The sequence below is a fragment of the Schistocerca piceifrons genome, chromosome 6, assembly GCF_021461385.2.
Source record: "Schistocerca piceifrons isolate TAMUIC-IGC-003096 chromosome 6, iqSchPice1.1, whole genome shotgun sequence".
Classification (NCBI taxonomy): Eukaryota; Metazoa; Arthropoda; class Insecta; order Orthoptera; family Acrididae; genus Schistocerca; species Schistocerca piceifrons.
Window position 1 is genome coordinate 138,488,375 of NC_060143.1, and position 24,670 is coordinate 138,513,044.

At 41.3% G+C, this 24,670-nt stretch overlaps 1 protein-coding gene across 7 annotated transcripts in view; it reads right to left on the bottom strand.

Annotated features, from left to right (window-relative positions):
* The window catches only part of LOC124802531 (dystrobrevin beta), a 604,748-nt gene that overhangs the window by 45,641 nt on the left and 534,437 nt on the right, over positions 1-24,670 (bottom strand). For all 7 annotated transcript variants that reach the window (XM_047263382.1, XM_047263384.1, XM_047263383.1 and 4 more), the window contains 3 exons: positions 22,235-22,427; positions 13,530-13,755; positions 3,376-3,519 (listed from right to left, as the gene is read on the bottom strand). In XM_047263382.1, coding sequence (XP_047119338.1) covers positions 3,376-3,519; positions 13,530-13,755; positions 22,235-22,427 — 563 coding nt within the window. The remainder of the gene's footprint in view (positions 1-3,375; positions 3,520-13,529; positions 13,756-22,234; positions 22,428-24,670) is intronic.

Here is a 24,670-nt window from a genome sequence, read left to right on the forward strand (position 1 = left end):
GATCTGAAGGCAGCTCTGTTCGAAATGAAGAAAAAAATGCTATTTCTGTAAACATAAAGATTCTCTTAAAATTGGTTGTGCATTGTGTACTGGCAGAATAACAGAAACAATGTGAATGTAGTAACATTATTGATGACAGCAAACTTCAAAATAAAATAAAATCAAACTGAGTCTCAAGAAACAAAAACTTACACGATTCACAGGTCGGACTTTAAAGCTGTCAAAGTGGTATTTAGTTCAGAGCATTACAAGGCTTTGAGATACCCTTCATTACTTATATGGCTCATGGCCCCTTATATCTCTTTCCCTTTGCTGTATTTTTATCTCCTCTGCAAATGTTAACTAACCTTTTCTTGTTTGTCTTTTGGTAAGTTAATATCAACTATGTGGATGTTTTTTCAGATAATATAGTTTTACAGATCAATAACACATATGAGTCTACAATGGAATTGCTGTGATTGTAGAGTAAACTTGTGCCCTCAGTTTGTTTACAGCTGTGGATAAACTGCTGACAGTAAACTTAAAAGTCATTATCCTTAAATAAATAACTAGTTCCATTCCAAATTCGAGATATACACCAGTTTTCCAAATGATTTTATTAACATTCACCACTGTTATGATCTTTGTCATTTTATATGTCAAATGTCCAAAGCAATATAATCTTACTAGTGAAAGCAGCAATGTTTTGCAATTGCTAAACATGTATTGGAATCGGATATACAACCTGGTCTCCTAATCCCCCCTCTCTCCATCTCCACTTCCTTCCCATCTCTCCAACCGTATCTTTCGCCTTATGATCATCCCCTTTTTCTAACCTTGAGTCTTGTTTGTTCGTATTGCAATCAAAACCTTGACTGAGAAATAAAGTTGGTTAAAATGAGTGGAGGGATTATTGGTATATGGGATGTAAGAGAGATCCCAGCTGCTGGAGCTGTGAGGAAAGTGGCTCCAATAACAGCATTTTGCATAGTTTTAATCTGTGAATGGGTAGGATTACAAAGATTTGGACAATTCGAATTCTGTAACAGTATACAAACCATAAGCTAATCAGCCTTAAATACAAATTCCCTGTTTTCTGTTAAAACCAACTGTGAGGAAGGAAACAAAAACAGCATAAAATTTTTGTTTAAAGTTATATATAAGGAGAAATAATATGGGAGAAAAATTTGTCTAATAGTATATATGCCCTGCTATCATACTTAAAACTGACTGCGAGAAAGTAAACTCGACCACACATCTTCACAGCACAGTGTTTTCTTTCTTGCAGCTTGCTTTCACACAAAACCAGTACATTGTTGTTCAAAAAACTTTATAGCCCATGTGCATCTCAGTGTTTGTTACAGCATTGTTTAAAAATCTGAAGTAAATTGGTAAAGAACTTTGAGATCTTCAGTAACAATGTTAAACAATGTATTGTCTTTATGTAGTAGTATATATGCAGCTGTCTGCAAAAAAGAATCCCTGTGTTTTCCACCTATGATGTTTGTTAACCCTGGTAAACAATGAATTCCTCTTCGATTTCTGTTTACATCTTATATCGCTCTTATTAATAATATGGATGGGTCATGAAGTTATCACCACAAACATGCTATCCATGATTAATTAAGGCAAAAAAGTTAAACATGTGTAGTGATAAGAACATTTGGAAAAGAGAAATCAGTTACTGTAGACAGTATTATAAAAAATTGTACAACATCATAATTCCAAAAGCCCATGCCAGTATTTTAGACAGTATAGTTGCACTACAGAATCTGCACTACTGGTACTTGAAACTATTGGCTCAAAGTAACTGAACAGTTTATGTGCTCTGGTCATGATTCACTTGTCCACCAGGTAATACTTGTATAATAAACTGTAGCAGTAAATGATTATATGAATAGAAGGACTATGTAATACAGATCCACGATCCAGTCTTTATCCTTTGGTGATATGTAAGTTGTGAAAGTATTTACAGTTAACACAAAATGTATCACCACACAGTTACAAAAAAGGTGCATGTGACAGCGACTGAAACTTCAACATATAACATTAGATGCAACTTTAGTGGGAGGTAATCTGTGAGACCAAGAGGGAAGGAAAGAAAGATACTCATGTTACTCAGATTAAACAAAGAAGGAGTCACAATGAGCAGAAGAAATGGTAAGGAAAGCACTTGCCACAAGATGAGACATATTACTGGAGTATCTAAAACTTCTAGAAATAATTAATTTTGCAATAGGATGTGCAATAATGAATGGAGGCACAAAGTGATACTACCATCCACTTGAGAATATTACAAAGAGACCAATACAGAAGGTCTCCAATCATGGCTCTATGAAAGATATTTATGACATCTTCAATCATTATGTTAGACAGTTTGTACAAGAAGAGGGAGAAAATAACCGGCTTACAAAACAGTGTAACAGCCAATGACAGTATCTGAGAAATGAAGTAATCAGCAATATGGTGGATGCTGACCTTGGCAACCCTGTCCCCCTATAGTAAACATGTGAGGTACGAATTATTTCACTGCTTTGGTCATATATTCATGGTTTTCATTCATCTGTAAATAAATTATGTGCATAAAAAAAATCATAGTTTTTGTTGCATATTCTGAGTTCAATTTGTTTCTTGTGTGTTATAGTTCCCCCATCATTTTCGCCTTTTTACTTTTGTCAGCTCTTCTCCTTCGTTTTTCACTTTACTATCCCTTCACAATTTCAACTCCAGCCTTAAATTATTTGCCCTTTTTTAGTAAAGAGTAAGCAGTATTATGCAACAAGATCTTTTTTAAAAAAGGAAAATAGGCTTGTGGCAGACAGAGTAGTAATGTAATGCAGAAGAGAAAGAGAAAAGAGAAAAATGCAGTTAAAATGACTAATGGGAACTAAATAAAAGGCAAAGACAATCATGATGTAACATACGTGAAGCTGGCATCATCAGTGTATGCAGAAGTAAGTAGCTAAAGAATCTCACCTTTATATTTGGTGTGTTAAGAACTCGCTAACCAAAAGTTCTTACTTATGACTTATATTTTAGGGAACAATTAGTGATACTCAAACAATGTTCAGACAGAATTTATTAATACTCCTTAATAAACCTGATGGAATCTGTCTTTTTTCACATTTATTAAAATAAAAATTAATACACTGTATTCCCAAAAGCATCTCTTCCACACAAAATTTTGCACTGGTGATGCAAATCACTGTGAAATCCCCCAAAATTAAGCAATAAAAGAAACATTCAGATGTGAAATAATTACTTTCATATCAAGGGGCTTGTTTATTAAAGCATTAATTATTTTGTTAATCTTTTAAATTATTTTATCTCCAAACAAATTCTAGCTGAAGTTTGGGAATACAATGTAATTAAAATGAGATATGAACTGGAACTCACCGGAGTTTAGTTCCCTGACAAGTGTGGACATGGCATTTGTAACAGAATCAGCTGCTACTAGCAAGTCATTGCGAAGGCTTCGACTACTGCTGTTTGTTGTTCCAGAATTGTTTGTTGACCCAGCCAAAGATGATGTAGATGATCCTAGTGAAATGAGGTACTACTGTAAATTTTCAGATATAACCAGGAAAAAAAAAATTTTCCAGACACAAATATGTGATGTCTGAATATTAAAGAAACAAAAGACAATAGACATACTGTTTTGTTTATTTACAAACAGATCTTCTATAAACAAATTAAAAGCACAGATTTTTACCTTTTAATAATTCCTCCTCCCCTCCCAACTCAAAAAATAAAAAATATATATATATAAAAAAATACTAGGCTGTATATTATGTCCCATGTCAAAATGTCATAGTAGTCATCTGGATAAAGTGTCTAGGCCAATATATACATTTGTTTTCTGCAAGTCATAGTATGGTGTGCAATAGAGAACAAGCACTGCATTGACATCATCATTGCCCTGTCCCCCTTTCCTTTCTATTTGTGGACAATGTGCAGGAAGCCTTACTAACAGTAGAATTCACTGTCTGTCATAATGTTTCCAATTTAACCTTTAAGATCATTGTGTTGAGCATTTCTGAGATAGTCTCACTCTTACTAAAAAAACTTTTGATGATCAGCATAGTTCTTTTATTAATTTTCTGTATCTCTTTCATTATTCCAACTTGGTAAGACTGACAATGGATAGTCAGAAGTCCAATAAATGGAACAATTCAAACAACTAACAAAAAACATTGATGATCAACTTAATTAGCAATAGCTGCCATGTTGCAGAAGAATAATTTAATTACTGCAAGAAATGGATCGAATCAGTATAGTGTGCCACTGTAATTCACTCAGACATTGAGCTGAATTGTTAACAGAAGTCGCATAATGTACAAAAGAGAATTTGTCAGTGGATGTGATTGAGACCAGACTATTGGAACCAGATGTGAGGGGCACAAAATCTCTGAAGTTGTCCAGATACTATATTTGTCTGCACTAGTAACAGATTCCCAGTAATACTACAGCTGGATGCTCAAAGTACAGCAAATCATCATCTGACCTGGAAGTAATTAAACATAATGGGTCATGCTGATGGCAGAATATTTACAAACTAAAAATCCACATGAAGTAATGAATCTGTCTTAACAGAAACATGAAGTTTAGGCCTATTACAGCATCTCAACATGGTTAATGTTTGCAATGGATGAACTGAGACCCGTACTACATCAGCTATCACTCCTGACGTGGATAGCAAACGACACCACCCAACACCTGTATCATCTGCTTACCTATAGCAACATGCTGTACACTGTTCCACTCACAACGGAAATCCATCAACCCATTACTCAAAGCAATATTATAAACATTACATGGACATGAGGGTACCTGACCTCACTCCTACTGAGCACAACTTAGATGATATGAAGATGATATCTTCATACTGAATGATGAAGGGGTGGTTATTTTGTGGCTGGTTCTTTTGGTTAATGGTTGGAAGATGGCTGTGTGAAGATGTGACATCGGAAATCTGTTTGCAGACTACCTGTGAAGGCCACAGTGATATCTTCAGCATACTGGGCAAGGGAATTCTTGTTACTGCAGATATGCCTTGGCCAGGCTATATAGAAGCAATTTTCTGGTGTGTAAGGGATGACATTCATCAAAATGCAGGTACAGTTGATGGTTAGTGGGCTTGATGTGGACAGAGGTGTGATGGAGCCATCAGGGAGGTGGAGGTCGACATCCATGAAGGTGGCATGTTGATTATGGACAACCAGGTGAGACAAGTGGGAGAATCTGTGGATGAATTAGGGTAGGTTGGTTTGACCTGGGTCCATATCATGGAGGTATCATCAATGAACCTGACCAGGGGTTTAGAGTTTTGGGAGGCTAGGGAGGCCTACTATAGATGAGAACACAATGGCATAGGAGGGCACTATGTTTTCGCACGTGATTGTGCCACATATTTATTTATATATCTTTCCCTCAAAGGAGAAGTCATTATGTGTGAGGATGTAATTGGGTAGACGAATTGGGAATGGTGTAGTGGGTTTGGAATCTGAAGGATGCTGGGAGAGGAAGTTTTTGATAGCAGTAAGGCCACGGCCATGAGGGATGTTGGTATATAGGGGGGGTGGCATCAACAGTGTTGAGTGTGGATCAAGGTGGTGATAGGGTTTGGATGGTTGAGAGTGAGTGAGGGAAGTGGTCTGAATCATTAATATGAGATGCTAGGCTACGAGCATCTGGTTGGAGATATTTATTGGCAAAGGTAGAGATTGTTTCACTGGGAGCACTGGGGGCATCCAAGATTGTTGAGTTGACATATTTGGGAAGCTTGTACAAGGTGAATGTGCAGGGTCTCACTGGGGTGAGGAGGGGGGAGAGATTTCATGGAGAGATTTTGGGATGGGCCAATGGATTTGAGTAAGGACTAGAGATTTTGCAGGACTTCAGGGATAGAATCACTATGGCAGAGATTGTAGTTGCAGGAGACAGACAGTTGGCAGATGCCTTCTGTCAGGTAGCCACTGTGATTCATTATGACAATGGTGGAACCTTTGTCTGCAGTGAGGGTCATCAAATCCGGGTCTGTCTTGAGGTTGCAGATGGCTGTTCTTTCTTCTATTGACGCGTTTGTGTTCTTGGGAAGAGACCATGGGAAGGATGGTAAGGCCAAGTTGAAGGTGGTAAATTCCTGGAAGGTATCCATAGGCTGGTTAGGTGGTATTAACTGAAGAGCAAATGTCTATGTTGGAATGAAGTTGGCTTTGTTTGGAGGGACTGGTAATGAAGTGTTTCCATGGTAAGACCTGGAAGTCCAGTGTGGCTGAACTTTTGGGTGTGTGGCTGAAGCTGAGCTCTTTAGAAAGGACTGAAACTTCTGTAGGATTTTTTAAGTTTTCGAGAATGTGGCTCATGGAAAAGGTCAGAAAGGCAGGGTCTGAGGACCATGATGGGTTGATGAAGGGGTTCACTGGGGTTAGGATAGGTGTTGATGGGTAGTGGTACTCCAAGGTGGGAGTAGGATTTTTGGAGGTGGTGTCTGTAGTGGTTTCTGAAGTGCTCTTCCAGGTGTTCAAAGGCAAAGATTTCAATTTGACAGATATTGTGGAGTATACGCTAACAGTATCTTGCAGAGGGAGCAGAGGTGGTTCAGGAATGACTGCACCATCGAGGTTTGTTTCTGTAGTACCAAATTTGTGAGGAACAGACACTGGCAGACTCTAAGAAAATTGAAAATCATTGTGAAAGCAGCCATGTCATATACAAGCTTTACTGCGATTTTTGCACAGCATTTCATATGGGTATGAAAACTAACCAGCTGTCCACCAGAACAAATGACCTGTGGCCAAGAGCAGAATTGCCCATCCAGAGGTGGAATACTCTACCAGGCAAAACAAACTTGAGTTCAATGCCTGCTTTGCAGCCAGTGCCATGTGGATTCACCCAGTCATCAATTTATCTGCACTGAGTGGGTGCAACATTTTCTTGGGTCCTGTAATAGTCCTGGTCTCAATCTCCGCTAACCACTGCACCCATACCTTCTACCCAACAACCTCTGTCACGTCAGCCCCTCTCAATGCATTCTTCCATGTCATTGCCATCATGTGCTGTATGAACTTATTGGCTCCGGTGCCTATCACATTCCTATAGCTTGCACCTGCTGCCTCTCGCTCTTGAATATCTATTCTGTGTACCTGGAGCCAACACCATGGGTCTTTTCCCCTCTCTGCTGCCCTCCTTTTTCACTCCCTATCCTCCCCCCCCCCCCCCCCCAGCCTCCAGACTGCCATGCAGCCTTGTCTGGCCACCATCTAGTCTCTGTATGCTACATCAGGCAGTGCTGGATCTTCTCCTCCCCACATAACCCTGATATCCCCCCCCCCCTCTTCCTCACAGCTTCTTCTCGACAGGACACCAGTGGGTAGAGAGCAGGCACGTATGTGTGAGGGGTGCTTGATTTTTGCGCGCGCGCGTTTGCGTGTGCGTGTGCGTGTGTTTTAATGGTCTTTGTGGTGACTAGTAATCCAACCTTTTTCCAACATTGTTCAGTCCTGTAATCTCTCCATTGTTCAGTCCTTTAATTTCTTCATTGTTCAGTCCTTTAATCTAGATTATCAGATAATTTTTAGAAGGAGTGGCCAGTAAGATACAGCATATATACATGTTCTTTAACTTACAGAGGTTTGAGTCTAATGGGGAGTTGATGATGACTTGTAGAACAAAATACATAACTGCACTCTGATTACTAGAGAAGAATGCAAAGACAGCATTGAAATTTTTTGTCTTATATTGCAGTTGTGAAATTTATCTGAAACTGGTTTGCATTAATAGTAGCAAATATAATTGTGTATTTTTAAGGAGTCCTCTGTGAGGTGTATAGTTATCTACTTTACATAATATTAATACTTCTGACTTCTGATGGATAAATAAGTTAGCTGTATAATGTTACAACAAAGAGAGAGAAAGTAAGCATAATAAACTAGTGTCTTTATCTTAATTTTTGGTTGATTTACCTCGATTATCTCACTGTGTTAAAGCTATTTAGGGAAGTCAGAGATGGGAAGATTTCCTTACTGTAACTAGAGCCATACACAACATGAAATATTGTGTGTTACTGAAACTGAAAAGATTTAAGAGCATAAAGACAAGAAGTTTCTCTGTGCAGAAGAGAAGAAAGCAAGTAAAATTAGGTTTAATATCCTGGTGGAGATAATTGGGCTGGGGTTGGGATGACTGGACACATCTTTTTCAAATTAAATACCTCAGCATTTGCCTAAAGGAATATTAAGGAAACAACAGAGAACCTAAACTGGGATAGCCAGGATGGGTATAGAACCCTGCTCCTCCTGAATGCATGTCCACTGTCTTAACCTCAGAGTCACTGTGTTGTTTTATGTACAAATTTGAATATGGAGAAAAACAATAATTACTTGACTAATTTTTTTTCTTTTTCTTTCGTTTTCTTTTTTTTCCTTTCTTTTAAAAAGCAAATTACGGGTACAGAAAAATGCAAAGAAAACTTACAAACGCTTTACCCTGAGATGATGAAAGTCATGGGATATATCAAAATATTGTGTTGGACCATCTCCTGGCCAGCAAAGTTTAGCAGCTCAACATGGCGTGGGCTCAAGAAGTCGCTGGAACTCCTCTGCAGAAATAATGAGCCATGCTGCCTCTATAGCCATCCATAATTGCAAAAGTGTTGTCAGTGCAAGATGTTGTGTATGATGTGAGCTCTGGATTATATTTCATAAATGTTCAATGGGATTCATGTTGGATGATCTGTTTGGCCATTCTTCAAACCAATCATGAACAGGGTGTGGGCTAGTGATAATATGCATCATTGTTTGGGAACATGAAGTTCATGATGGCTGCAAATGGTCTCCAAGTTGCCAAACAAAACCACTTCCAGTCTAAAATCATTTCAGTTGGACCAGAGGACCCAATCCATTCCATGTAAACATAGCCCACTACATTATGGAGCCATCACCAGCTTGCACAGTGCCTTGTTGACAACACAGATCCATGGCTTCATAGGGTTTACACCACACACTAATCCCACAGTCAGCTTTTACCAACTGAAATCAGGACTCATTGTACCAGGCCATTGTTTTCCATTTCCTAAGGTCCAACAAATATTGCCACAAGCCCATTAGAAGAACTGCAGATCCTGTCATGTTGTTACTGAAGGTACTTGCACCAGTTTTCTGCTGTTATAGCCCATTAATGCCAAATTTTACCACAATGTTCTAACAGATGTGTTTGTCGTATGTCCCACATTGATTTCTGGGGTTATTTCACACAGTGTTGCTTGTCAGAACTGACAACCCTACACAAATGCTGCTGCTCTTGGTCATTAACCTGTTAAGCGGGTAGCTTGCATGTGCGTGTCTCTTCCTCAGTGTGTAATATGTGCCAGTACGTCCTGGCATGGCGGTGCTTCTCTCATATATAATAGTTTCCTTCATATTTTATTTTTAAATTTAAATTGATATTGGGTGGGAATGGATAAGATATACTGCAGAAGTTAACAAAAATTTATTTTTATGGTATTGCTTGTCTTCTTCAGTGTGAAACATTTTAAAGCAAGGAGCTGCACACATGGAAACTTAGCATGATGCACACCGGTATGAAGTCTCATTGTGAAAGCCATTTCTCACGGATGCCACACAACTCTTTGCTGGTCATTTCATCACTGTGGGCAGAAAAAAGTCTGGAAACTGCCTGGCTGTAAGGTGTGTCGCTTTTGGTGTTCTAGGTGTGCGTCCCAATTATGTCCCTTGTTGTGGTGAAGATATGGCCAACTGTTCATCAGCACTAATCATGAAGCTCATTCTACTTTGTTTACCATCATGCTTCTTGTACAGAACATATGCACGAAGCATGCAATGTCCAACAAGTGGCAGAAAAGCTTCTGATAGTATTTTTTCAGCTTGCTCCTGACCACTGCATCTACCTATACCTCACATATTCTTGTTGTAATCAATGACAGCACATGGCTTTTGAATGATTCCCTTCTTTGAGTTTACATTTAAAAATGTATTGTTACGGAAGGTCCTTCCATTTCATTACCATATGCTTACCTCTGTAACCTGTTATGTACTCTTCTTCCTTTATTTTTTATTTTTTTTATGAAGTCAGAGAACCCCTTCCCATCTTGCTGCATTGTGCTGAAAAGGTTGGTATTATTGCTGGTTAATTTGTCCACCAAATCTGGAGTGGTGTACCATGTATCAAGGTAAATACAGTGACCTTTCCCAAGGAGATCATGAGCAAGCTCCAAAACAATTTGAGAGGTTATTGTTTCTCCTGATGGCTAACATAATTAGTGTCCTTTCCAGGGTAAATAATGAAGTACCATACATACCTACAGCGGGTTGTACCAAGTTCGTAAAATTAGATGCTGAATCTGCTGCACTTTGATGGCGTAAATTGGCTTCATCCAAGCCATCCTTTCCAGAACAACAACGATTCCTCAACTGTGACGTTCCTTTCTGGCACGTATATTGATCTGAATCTACCTTGCAGATGCTCCATAATTGGATGCTTTTCTGCTGATAGTGCCTAGTGCATCATATGAGGTATTGTCAGCAAAGTGGAGGAATTCCAATAAAAGATGAAACCACTTTTCACTCATCAGTTTCCTGAAGAAAGGTGTGTCCACTGATTCTTTCTTTGAAAAATACATCTTGTGTGCTGGTTTGGAAAGAATTCTTTGAAGTAAGAGCATTCCAAAAAGTATTTTTACCTCATCCTTGTAGTATTCTGACAACTGTGAACTGTGGAACATGCTGCTGAATTGTGACGAGAAGCTATGGTGGTCGTGAATGGAAGTCCTTCTGTTCAGCTATTATTTTTCACAAAGCATCATTCACAAAACACATAAAACAACCTAACACATTATACTGTTTTAGAGGCATAACTGTACTGATGCTACTACTGAACAAATACTGATCATGAACTGAACTAGGACACACAAATGCACTAGGCACCATTTGCTGCATTAGTGTCTAGTCATCAGTTGTTTCTGAATTGAAATCACTTTCACTAGACTCAAAATCCGTATCTTGAAATACACTCCTGGAAATGGAAAAAAGAACACATTGACACCGGTGTGTCAGACCCACCATACTTACTCCGGACACTGCGAGAGGGCTGTACAAGCAATGATCACACGCACGGCACAGCGGACACACCAGGAACCGCGGTGTTGGCCGTCGAATGGCGCTAGCTGCGCAGCATTTGTGCACCGCCGCCGTCAGTGTCAGCCAGTTTGCCGTGGCATACGGAGCTCCATCGCAGTCTTTAACACTGGTAGCATGCCGCGACAGCGTGGACGTGAACCGTATGTGCAGTTGACGGACTTTGAGCGAGGGCATATAGTGGGCATGCGGGAGGCCGGGTGGACGTACCACCGAATTGCTCAACACGTGGGGCGTGAGGTCTCCACAGTACATCGATGTTGTCGCCAGTGGTTGGCGGAAGGTGCACGTGCCCGTCGACCTGGGACCGGACCGCAGCGACGCACGGATGCACGCCAAGACCGTAGGATCCTACGCAGTGCCGTAGGGGACCGCACCGCCACTTCCCAGCAAATTAGGGACACTGTTGCTTCTGGGGTATCGGCGAGGACCATTCTCAACCGTCTCCATGAAGCTGGGCTACGGTCCCGCACACCGTTAGGCCGTCTTCCGCTCACGCCCCAACATCGTGCAGCCCGCCTCCAGTGGTGTCGCGACAGGCGTGAATGGAGGGACGAATGGAGACGTGTCGTCTTCAGCGATGAGAGTCGCTTCTGCCTTGGTGCCAATGATGGTCGTATGCATGTTTGGTGCCGTGCAGGTGAGCGCCACAATCAGGACTACATACGACCGAGGCACACAGGGCCAACACCCGGCATCATGGTGTGGGGAGCGATCTCCTACACTGGCCGTACAACACTGGTGATCGTCGAGGGGACACTGAATAGTGCACGGTACATCCAAACCGTCATCGAACCCATCGTTCTACCATTCCTAGACCGGCAAGGGAACTTGCTGTTCCAACAGGACAATGCACGTCCGCATGTATCCCGTGCCACCCAACGTGCTCTAGAAGGTGTATGTCAACTACCCTGGCCAGCAAGATCTCCGGATCTGTCCCCCATTGGGCATATTTGGGACTGGATGAAGCGTCGTCTCACGCGGTCTGCACATCCAGCACGAACGCTGGTCCAACTGAGGCGCCAGGTGGAAATGGCATGGCAAGCCGTTCCACAGGACTACATCCAGCATCTCTACGATCGTCTCCATGGGAGAATAGCAGCCTGCATTGCTGCGAAAGGTGGATATACGCTGTACTAGTGCCGACATTGTGCATGCTCTGTTGCCTGTGTCTATGTGCCTGTGGTTCTGTCAGTGTGATCATGTGATGTATGTGACCCCAGGAATGTGTCAATAAAGTTTCCCCTTCCTGGGACAATGAATTCACGGTGTTCTTATTTCAATTTCCAGGAGTGTATTTCAGAACTGTTACTGAAATTATCATCACTTGCTAAAAGCAGCTGCTTTATTTTAAAATTTGAAAGAAAAAAGACTTCTATTCAGCTCACTAATGCAGCAGCGAACACAAACAAACAAAAATCATGTGCTTTTGCAGATGCTTTACAGGATGCATATTATCGATGTTCACTTGGGTGGAAGATGTTATACTAGCCCAGATATGCTGCATTGCCTGAAAAGAGCTGTCGTCTAGTGGATGAAGCTCAACCAATACCACAGTTTCAATGGCAGACTGATAACTCGTCATTCCCATTAGCTACTAGCCACAGAATTAGCAGAGTATGGATGGACATGTCTGTCATGCCCACTTTAAGGATTAAGTGAAGGCCATTGGTTATTGCATTCTCCATGATGAGAGATAATGGCTGAAATATGGTATTCTTGGCACACTCTTGACACTATGGATCTCAAAACATTGGATTCCCTAATGATTTCCGAAATGGAATGTCCCGAGCATCTAGCTCCAACTGTCATTCCACACTGAAAGGCTGCTGATTCTAATTGTGTGGCCATAATGACGTTGGGAATATTTTCACATGAATCATCTGAGTACAAATGATTGCTCTGCCAATCCACTGCCATTTTATATCTTTTGTATATGATACCACCACCATCTGCATATGTGCATATAGCTACCCCACGACTTTTGCCACCTCTGTGTAGTCAACTGAGATACTGCTTTTACACCTGTTCTTCAAAATTTTACTTTAGAAATCAGCAGGTTGAAATACATCTGGTATGAACCTACTGGCAGATTAAAAACATGTACTGAACTAAGACTTGAACCCTGTCCAGCACACAATTTTAAACTGCCAGAAACTGAGTACATTTACAAACACACACACACACACACACACACACACACACACACACACACACACACACCCTTCTGAAGAGTGAAAGACTGCTCAGTACACATGCCATGTCAATTGAAAGTTAAAATTCAAGTTATCCAGGGATTTAAAAAAAAAAAAAAAAAAAAAAAAAAAGTACGACTATATTCCACAGAAAAGATGAAACCACATATATTCATAATAATGACTGAAAATGAATATTTACCTACAATACCTGAGGATGCTCCAAAAGCTGATCTTACATCTCCCCCAACACCTGTGAGAGAATCAGCTCCTGAACCAAGTGAGGACATCATGGTAGGCTGAAGCTGGCCACCAGGAGTTGGAGGGGCTGACCTTGATGATGGAGCACCAGCACCAGGTGGTAGCGGGGGTGATTTTGTTGAACGTGGAGATGAATTTGGGGTAGAGCGTGGTGAAGCTTGGTGATTCTGTACATAACATTCCAAACATTAGTATACAAAAATGGATGTAGTAATTTTGCGCATGCGGAACGGGGTGGTGAGTGGGAACCTGCTAAGGAAAGGCAGGCAGGATGGAGAAGCTGTCCATAACACCAACAAAAATTGTATATTCTACCATCAAAACACGAGCTACAGCAGAACACTCTTCCAGGACTCCTTATTAATATACATGGACTGGATGTTTTGCACTAAATGGATAGTCACTTAATATCAGTTCACACAAATAATTGAAACAGGCAAAAAGTTTTATTGTCTAACATTTTAATATAACACTATATTCCCTCAAGTGGCACAATAACATCTAGCAACCATGTACACTCTTCTGGCTATACTAAGTATTTCAGGCCAGACATCTACCAGTATCTGAGCAACCACAATTCAAAACACCTGTCACCTAAAACTGCCACATTAAAGTGTTTGAATTGGACCCACTTTTGAACTTAAGCTAGCCAAAAACTGTAAGCGTTTCTTTGTTCTAAGATACCAGACCCCACAGTTGAGTTCCACATTGGATTACATGGTGATAATCTCACAATGGCCCACAAGTGGTATGACATCAGACCATTGAGCACACTGATACATTATTGTGTTCATGCACTTTTTATTTTGCAAACATGTTCTTACACACATTATCTTTAGAAACTGGGCTTCACTAGAGGATCTGCAATACCAGTAACCAAAACTGAGTACATTTTCAGTATTTATATGCAGAAAATAAAGCTATTTCAAACTATCTCTGATGAAATAGTTCATCAGAACACAATTTGCCATGAAATAGCACGTATTAGGTAATTCTGCATTTTTGGGTGGAATTTAGATGTGTATTTGCATTTATCACAAACCATGAATTTTTCAGATTCCTTGTAATAAAAATATTGTCCCAGACAATCATTTCAAAAGTATTATTATATGTGTATGTACTCATTTATGGAATACTGCACAGTGAATTTGAACTGGATTTTGGATTAATTGTTACAGTCATGCACTCCCTCCATGTTCTTGTCCATTAAAACATTGCAGATGATGTACTGCTGTGCTAGTGGTCTGTGAACTGAAAATATGACACAGTGAGTGAAAACCATGAACAGTGAAATGTGTCCACTTCAAACAGTGTTTATGGGATCTATTTTTATAAAGACAATTAGGACCTGCACCACAATTAATAATGGCAATTTTGGGGTTAAGGTACATGGTAGGAAACAACTGGAAACTCTTTCAAGATCCCTCTGTTGTCACTTACTAACAGCAATGTAAGTATAACAACATTGCTGCAACTACAGCACAGCATTCTATGTGAGCATTAGCACCTGCCTGTGTGTGTGTGGGGGGGGGGGCATCAGAAAACTGTAGCCAAGGACAATCCTGAACATCCAGTACAAAGCTGGCTGCTCAGCACAATGAGATTAACGTACACAGTTTTCACAAACAGTACAACTGAAACCAGAATCTGACAACATCATTGGTTTCTGGGAAACTGTCATCAAAACAGTGACATTTTATCTCATACAGGATGTGAAGCCATGACAGTGAGCTGTGACTGGAAATAGTGAATTGAAGCAATTCAGCAAGCAGCTACAGGGCAACACAATATAACCACAACTTAGACATCATCCCTATTGTCAGCATAGTCATGAAGAACCACAGTGTCTCATCAACTGCGGTATGTGTGGACCTGTCTGCTGGGATGATTTGATGCCATCTTCTGCAGTCCGACCTGGTAGCATGTGGGCTGCAACATTGGCTTTCATCCCAGAAGCCATAAACAAGGGGCCTCACAGACACTGTTAATGACACTCTTAGTGGCAAAATGATATGCTTACAGATGAGAGAGTTTGAGATGCCACTGTATACAACATGTAACATTGACTTGCACATTATGATGGCATCACTAACAGTAATCACTACATCAAGGACAGTTTAGAGCAGGTCAGAGACAGTGTCAAAAATTTCATTTGTGCACAATCAGTTGCCTGTGTGCGGTCTGAGACTCGGCCTCTCGCAGCACTACTTGGTCCAGCTTGGTTTTGCTCGGTCCTCCTTGGTATGGTGTGAAATTTCGTTTAGCAGTGTGCTGCAATGTTTTCTACCAGCATTTGGTGCACCTTATTTTGGTCAGCATGTCTTTCTCCAGTTCAGCATACTCATGGTGTAAGTGCTTTTTATCCTTCACTATTTGCTCATAGAATCAGAGGAGTTTACAGGTCAAGTGGCTGTTTCAACAAAAAGAGGCCATCTAGCAATCTTTTGTTGCAGTCCTTTAAAAATGAATGGGAATCACAGAGGAGAAGGATGATAACTCTCAATTTCTATTACGTAGTCACAAGTCGATAGGTAATGCAAATTTGCTATGAAGCAGCATTAAATCACCATATGTACACAATTTAAAGATTCAGCTGGTAATGAAACAGCTAAGAATTATAACAAGCGACAGATGATTTGTATGGGAATCAACGTTCTGCACATCAAGAAGAACTTTGTATTAAATATGCAGGCACGGAACACATGCTGGAACTGGTGGTGCAACCATTAAATTTTCTGAGGTTGCACACATTATTAGCTGTAACAGTTTTTGACAGAACTGAATGAAGACAACTCAAATATCATGAATGTGACAATGTTGTTGTTGTGGTCTACAGTCCTGAGACTGGTTTGATGCAGCTCTCCATGCTACTCTATCCTGTGCAAGCTTCTTCATCTCCCAGTACCTACTGCAACCTACATCCTTTTGAATCTTCTTAGTGTATCCATCTCTTGGTCTCCCTCTACGATATTTACCTTCCACACTGCCCTCCAATACTAAATTGGTGATCCCTTGATGCCTCATAACATGTCCTACCAACCGATCCCTTCTTCTGGTCAAGTTGTGCCACAAACTCCTCTTCTCCCCAATCCTATTCAATACCTCCTCATTAGTTACGTGATCTACCCATCTAATCTCTAGCATTCTTCTGTAGCACCACATTTCAAAAGCTTCTATTCTCTTCCTGTCCAAACCATTTATCGTCCCTGTTTCACTTCCATACATGGCTACACTCCATACAAATACTTTCAGAAATGACTTCCTGAAACTTAAATCTATATTCGATGTTAACAAATCTCTCTTCTTCAGAAACGCTTTCCTTGTCATTGCCAGTCTACATTTTATATCCTCTCTACTTCAACCATCATCAGTTATTTTGCTCCCCAAATAGCAAAACTCCTTTACTACTTTAAGCATCTCATTTCCTACTCTAATTTCCTCAGCATCACCCGACTTAATTCGACTACATTCCATTATCCTCGTTTTGCTTCTGTTGATGTTCATCTTATATCCTCCTTTTAAAACACTATCCATTCCGTTGAACTGCTCTTCAAAGTCCTTTGCTGTCTCTGACAGAATTACAATGTCATCGGCAAACCTCAAAGTTTTTATTACTTCTCCATGGATTTTAATACATAATCCGAATTTTTCTTTTGTTTCCTTCACTGCTTGCTCAATATACAGATTGAATAACATCGGGGATAGGCTACAACCCTGTCTTACTCCCTTCCCAACAACTGCTTCCCTTTCGTGTCCCTCAACTCTTGTAACTGCCATCTGGTTTCTGTACAAATTGTAAATAGCCTGTAGCTCCCTGTATTTTACCCCTGCCGCCTTCAGAATTTTGAAAGAGCGTATTCCAGTCAACATTGTCAAACGCTTTCTCTAAGTCTACAAATGCTAGAAACATAGGTTTGCCTTTCCTTAATCTAGCTTCTAAGATAAGTCGTAGGGTCAGTATTGCCTCACATGTTCCGATATTTCTACGGAATCCAAACTGATCTTCCCCGAGGTCGGCTTCTGCTAGTTTTTCCATTCGTCTGTAAAGAATTCGCATTAGTATTTTGCAGCTGTGGCTTATTAAACTGATTGTTCGGTAATTTTCACATCTGTCAACACCTGCTTTCTTTGGGATTGGAATTATTATATTCTTCTCGAAGTCTGAGGGTACTTCACCTGTCTCATACATCTTGCTCACCAGATGGTAGAGTTTTGTCAGGACTGGCTCCCCCAAGGCTGTCAGTAGTTCTAATGGAATGTTGTCTACTCCCGGGGCCTTGTTTCGACTTAGGTCTTTCAGTGCTCTGTCAAACTCCTCACACAGTATCATATCTCCCATTTCATCTTCATCTACATTCTCTTCCATTTCCATAAGATTGTCCTCAATTACATCGCCCTTGTATAGACCCTCTATATACTCCATCCACCTTTCTGCTTTCCCTTCTTTGCTTAGAACTGGGTTTCCATCTGAGCTCTTGATATTCATACAAGTGGTTCTCTTTTCTCCAAAGGTCTCTTTAATTTTCCTGTAGGCAGTATCTATCTTACCCCTAGTGAGATAAGCCTCTACAACTTTACATTTGTCCTCCAGCTATCCCTGCTTAGCCATTTTGCACTTCCTGTCAATCTCATTTTTGAGACGTTTGTATTCCTTTTTGCCTGCTTCATTTACTGCATTTTTAAATTTTCTCCTTTCATCAATTAAATTCAATATTTCTTCTGTTACCCAAGGAGTTCTACTAGCCCTTGTCTTTTTACCTACTTGATCCTCTGCTGCCTTCACTACTTCATCCCTCAAAGCTACCCATTCTTCTTCTACTGTGTTTCTTTCCCCCATTCCTGTCAATTGTTCCACTATGCTCTCTCTGAAACTCTGTATAACCTCTGGTTTAGTCAGTTTATCCAGGTCCCAACCCCTTAAATTCCCACCTTTTTGCAGTTTCTTCAGTTTCAATGTGCAGTTCATAACCAATAGATTGTGATCAGAATCCTCATCTGCCCCTGGAAATGTCTTACAATTTAAAACCTGATTCCCTAATCTCTGTCTTACCATTATATAATCTATCTGAAACCTGTCAGTATCTCCAGGATTCTTCCATGTATACAACCTTCTTTCATGATTCCTGAACGAAGTGTTAGCTATGATTAAGTTGTGCTCTGTGCAGAATTCTACCAAGTGGCTTCCTATTTCATTTCTTAGCCCCAATCCATATTCACCTATTATGTTTCCTTCTCTCCCTTTTCCTACTACCGAATTCCAGTCACCCATCACTATTAAATCTCCGTCTCCCTTCACTATCTGAATAATTTCTTTGATTTCATCATGCATTTCATCAATTTCTTCCTGATCCGCATAGCTAGATGGCATATAAACTTGTACTACTGTAGTAGGTGTGGGCTTCTTGTCTATCTTGACCACAATTATGTGTTCACTATGCTGTTTGTAGTAGCTTACCCGCACTCCTATTTTGCTATTCATTATTGAAGCTAGTCCTGCATTACCCCTATTTGATTTTGTATTTATGTCCTGTATTCGCCTGACCAAAAGTCTTGTTCCTCCTGCCACCGAACTTCACTAATTCCCACTATATCTAATTTTAACCTATCCATTTCCCTTTTTAAATTTTCTAACATACCTGCCCGATTAAGGGATCTGACATTCCACGCTCCGATCCGTAGAACGCCAGTTTTCTTTCTCCTGATAACGACGTCCTCTTGAGTAGTCCCTGCCCGGAGATCCGAATGGGGGACTATTTTACCTCCGGAATATTTTACCCAAGAGGACACCATCATCATTTAACCATACAGTAAAGCTGCATGCCCTTGGAAAAATTACGGCTGTAGTTTCCCCTTGCTTTCAGCTGTTCGCAGTACCAGCACAGCAAGGCCGTTTTGGTTAGGTTTACAAGGCCAGATCAGTCATTCATCCAGACTGTTGCCCCTGCAACTACTGAAAATGCTGTTGCCCCTCTTCAGGAACCACGCATTTGTCTGGCCTCTCAACAGATACCCCTCCATTGTGGTTGCACCTACGGTACGGCTATCTGTATTGCTGAGGCAAGCAAGCCTCCCCACCAACAGCAAGGTCCATGGTTCACGGGGGGAGGAAGGAACTATGCTTTTCATAATACTGCTACATTCCATCCTTGATTTTCTGTTGTTTCCTTATGTCTTCAGTGCATCAAAAATATTTAAATAATACTAAAAATTTGTTTTGTTTGTGATCTATGTTGTTGAGAAATACAAAACACAGCCATATGCTGCAGTTTCACAGTTCCCCCCTTCCCCGTTTTCCCACTCAGACAGTGTGGCATGGCAGAGGGGGAAGTGTGCACTCAGATGAGAGAGACTGGCATGCGTGTACAAGCACTGCGTGTAAGTAAAGTTCTTAGCTGTCCCTAATTTAGACATTGGGGTCTTATTCCTTCTTTAGGCAATTATACACACTATATTTCAACATAGAAATGCCCTGCCACACATGGAGAGAGACACAAGAACTTCCATCAAAGAATAAGAGGCACACTGTTTGCACTTTTGCCTGACATATCTCATATTGAAAATGACTTGACATAGAAGGCCACCAAATTGTTCATCTTGGTCCATCAACAACCACAAGTGATGTTTTTTGGACATGCACAGAAAACACATGAAGGGAGATACTTCACATATTACAACCTTCTTTCATTTGTTGCCATGGGGTTTAGAGGCTCTGACTGCAGCATTTATGGGCTTCACAGTATCCCATATTCTGAAAGTCACATTCAGTTCTGTAATTCCAATCATTTGCAAATTGTCATGTGTAATATTCATTTTGATCACACATGCTACAGTTTTCAAAAGCATTAACATATAATGGACCACAACTCAAACCCAGATTCCTCGGTTTTGTTAGAAGTCTTTTTCAGTGTAATTATTATCCTCCTCTCAAATTAATCAGAATTTCAACACGTCCTTGCAGCCTCCCTCTTCTGATCTATTAACCAATTAGATTTAGACTATGTGGGAGCAAATACACTCCTGGAAATGGAAAAAAGAACACATTGACACTGGTGTGTCAGACCCACCATACTTGCTCCGGACACTGCGAGAGGGCTGTACAAGCAATGATCATACGCACGGCACAGCGGACACACCAGGAACCGCGGTGTTGGCCGTCGAATGGCGCTAGCTGCGCAGCATTTGTGCACCGCCGCCGTCAGTGTCAGCCAGTTTGCCGTGGCATACGGAGCTCCACCGCAGTCTTTAACACTGGTAGCATGCCGCGACAGCGTGGACGTGAACCGTATGTGCAGTTGACGGACTTTGAGCGAGGGCATATTGTGGGCATGCGGGAGGCCGGGTGGACGTACCGCCGAATTGCTCAACACGTGGGGCGTGAGGTCTCCACAGTACATCGATGTTGTCGCCAGTGGTCGGCAGAAGGTGCACGTGCCCGTCGACCTGGGACCGGACCGCAGCGACGCACGGATGCACGCAAAGACCGTAGGATCCTACGCAGTGCTGTAGGGGACCGCATCGCCACTTCCCAGCAAATTAGGGACACTGTTGCTCCTGGGGTATCGGCGAGGACCATTCGCAACCGTCTCCATGAAGCTGGGCTACGGTCCCGCACACCGTTAGGCCGTCTTCCGCTCACGCCCCAACATCGTGCAGCCCGCCTCCAGTGGTGTCGCGACAGGCGTGAATGGAGGGACGAATGGAGATGTGTCGTCTTCAGCGATGAGAGTCGCTTCTGCCTTGGTGCCAATGATGGTCGTATGCGTGTTTGGCGCCGTACAGGTGAGCGCCACAATCAGGACTGCATACGACCGAGGCACACAGGGCCAACACCCGGCATCATGCTGTGGGGAGCGATCTCCTACACTGGCCGTACACCACTGGTGATCGTCGAGGGGACACTGAATAGTGCACGGCACATCCAAACCGTCATCGAACCCATCGTTCTACCATTCCTAGACCGGCAAGGGAACTTGCTGTTCCAACAGGACAATGCACATCCGCATGTATCCTGTGCCACCCAACGTGCTCTAGAAGGTGTAAGTCAACTACCCTGGCCAGCAAGATCTCCGGATCTGTCCCCCATTGAGCATGTTTGGGACTGGATGAAGCGTCGTCTCACGCGGTCTGCACGTCCAGTACAAACGCTGGTCCAACTGAGGCGCCAGGTGGAAATGGCATGGCAAGCCGTTCCACAGGACTACATCCAGCATCTCTACGATCGTCTCCATGGGAGAATAGCAGCCTGCATTGCTGCGAAAGGTGGATATACACTGTACTAGTGCCGACATTGTGCATGCTCTGTTGCCTGTGTCTATGTGCCTGTGGTTCTGTCAGTGTGATCATGTGATGTATCTGACCCCAGGAATGTGTCAATAAAGTTTCCCCTTCCTGGGACAATGAATTCACGGTGTTCTTATTTCAATTTCCAGGAGTGTATATGGCAAAATGACTGAAATGCAGTTGCATGAAAATAGTTTACAAAAGGAAGGGCATTGACTTCAACTTTTACAAAGTGTAAGAAGAATGTGTTTGGTATTTAATGCTGCATTTAACATTGCAACCATGCAACTGTTTCTTTTCTGTTCCTGAATAAATGATCAGCAGTAGTTTCCAAATATTCTAAAGAAATGAGTTGAAGATGCACACCTTCAGTAGTTTCATAAGACCCTCCAGTTGAACCATAAGTTGCCTGCGTGAGTCCTGGAGCACACCAAGATGTGTTTCTAGTTCTTCCTTGCGCTGCCGTAGTGCCCTCAGCTCTGCCACAAGTGCGGGGTTCTCCTCACCTGCAGCACTATTTGAACTGCCACCACCAGCAGCCTCCAGTTCTTGCTGCCGCCTGCAAAAGTCACCACTCAGTATCAGTGAAAATCACATTGGTCTCTTCAGCAGTGACCCATTTATTTGTCTGGGTGTGATATGTGAACAGTAAAATGTAGTATAATCTGCATACTAACAGAGTAATAATTTGCAAGAGGGTTCTGCATTTCATACAATGAAGCAGTTCTTCCAAATAAAAACCACAGAGGCATTTCATGGGTACCATTTTATTCAATTACTTTGAGTCGCCGTATGTCACATTTTGTACCATGTCATAAGGTACGTTGTGCACAGCATACCTTATCAACAAAACCGTTAGTTCATTTGTAGATAACATACCTATGGAATTAGTATGAAAAGCATTATACCAACATTTCCTTCTCATCCCATACGATAGTCTCCCCAGATCCACAGTTCTGGGTGACTTTCCCAAAATCTACGCACTTTCATAGACCTCTCCAGTCCTTTTCCTTCACCCTTCTTCCTTCCCCTTCAACCCTTCTGCCTGAAGAAGTAGCCACTGGTTCTGAAAGCTTGCCAATTACAACAGTCTTTTATGTGTGTGTTCTGCCACTGCTTGGTGACTAGGTTTTTTATCTATCCAATTAAATAAATTGTTATACCAAGTATTTCAAAATGAACATTGGAGTTTTAAAGCTTTGTAGCATTCATTACATTCAACTTGAAATTACAAATAATACATCAAATGAAAGAGAACCTCAAACAGTTTTGTTTGTGTACCAGTGTGCATACAAATGCACTGTTCCCTGCATCTTTCTTTAGAAAGCTCTAATAGCAAAGGTAGTACTACTGAACAGAAAGCTTTTGATGTTTGATAGTTTGCTAGGACTGAATCTGTTGTTACATTACAATGTACATTCCTTATAAAGTTACATTGTAATCCTCCAGGCAATGATAATATCTGTAGATGGTAACATCAGTTTGAAGGCACCAGCTGTCTTTGCAAGGGGAAGAGTACAGGATGCCAATGGCTGACTAAAGAACATGCTGAACGAGAGAGAGAGTCTTTTAATGTGTAGCAAAAGGGTAGCTGTGAATTAGTGATTCCAGTGACACTTGTGTGAAGACTTTTAAGGAGACACTTGCAACTTGTAAAACCGCAAACCATTGTGACTGCCCTCACACATGAGAATCCTATACAACCACTCCATTGCTTCAAAACAAAGAAGAAAAAGGATGGAAGGTAATGGTGTAATGACAGATCAACAATGGGATCATTAAAGACAAATTTCAGTGTGAATATCAAATTAGGAAGAATTACAAAACTTAATGAAATTACAGGTGAACAAATATGTATACGAGTTGGCTCTGAGCACTATGGGACTCAACTGCTGAGGTCATTAGTCCCCTAGAACTTAGAACTAGTTAAACCTAACTAACCTAAGGACATCACAAACATCCATGCCCAAGGCAGGATTCGAACCTGCGACCGTAGCGGTCTTGCGGTTCCAGACTGCAGCGCCTTTAACCGCACGGCCACTTCGGCCGGCTATACGAGTTGTCCAGGATGTAAAAATATGACGCACTGTAAATACTTCTGCAAGACTATATTTTTATATGAACATAGTAATTTTTCCTGTAGTCACTTTCAGAATCCATACAAGTTGTGAGACTAAACACAATCCCTCTTTTTATTACAAAAACATAGTAGTATTTTTAACATAACTACCCTTCATAAATACTTTTTTTCACCAAAATATTTTTTCAGATTTGAAAATAAGTGAAGATCTGATCTGCCACTCAATGATTAGTACACTAAATCATCCACCCCAACTACCACTACACTCCATGGAAAATTAGTATGCTGTATAGCTCATCCATACAAGGTATATGACCCAAGAGATTATCTATTACTGTTTCCCTTATTGGCATTCTCGTTGTTTTTTGACAGTAAACTTGCCCTTGCTTATTCAGAGATGTGGTGAGCTACTCAAGTTTCATCAGCTATTACCATACAGTTCAGAACTTTTTTATTTGCTAACTCACAGCAGGCACATTAAGTACACGGAATCAATGCTGCTTATTAAATTCAGTCTCACACTGTCATAAGTGAGATTTGGTGAAGAAATTATTGTCATGCAAGAAACAAATACAAACAATTGTATGTACACGTGTGGGAATGCCCCCCCCCCCCCCCCCACACACACACACACACACACACACACACACACACACACCCTTAAGCAGGTAACTCTACCCCGCCTATGCAAGACAGCTGTTTGACAGCTGAATAGCACCAGT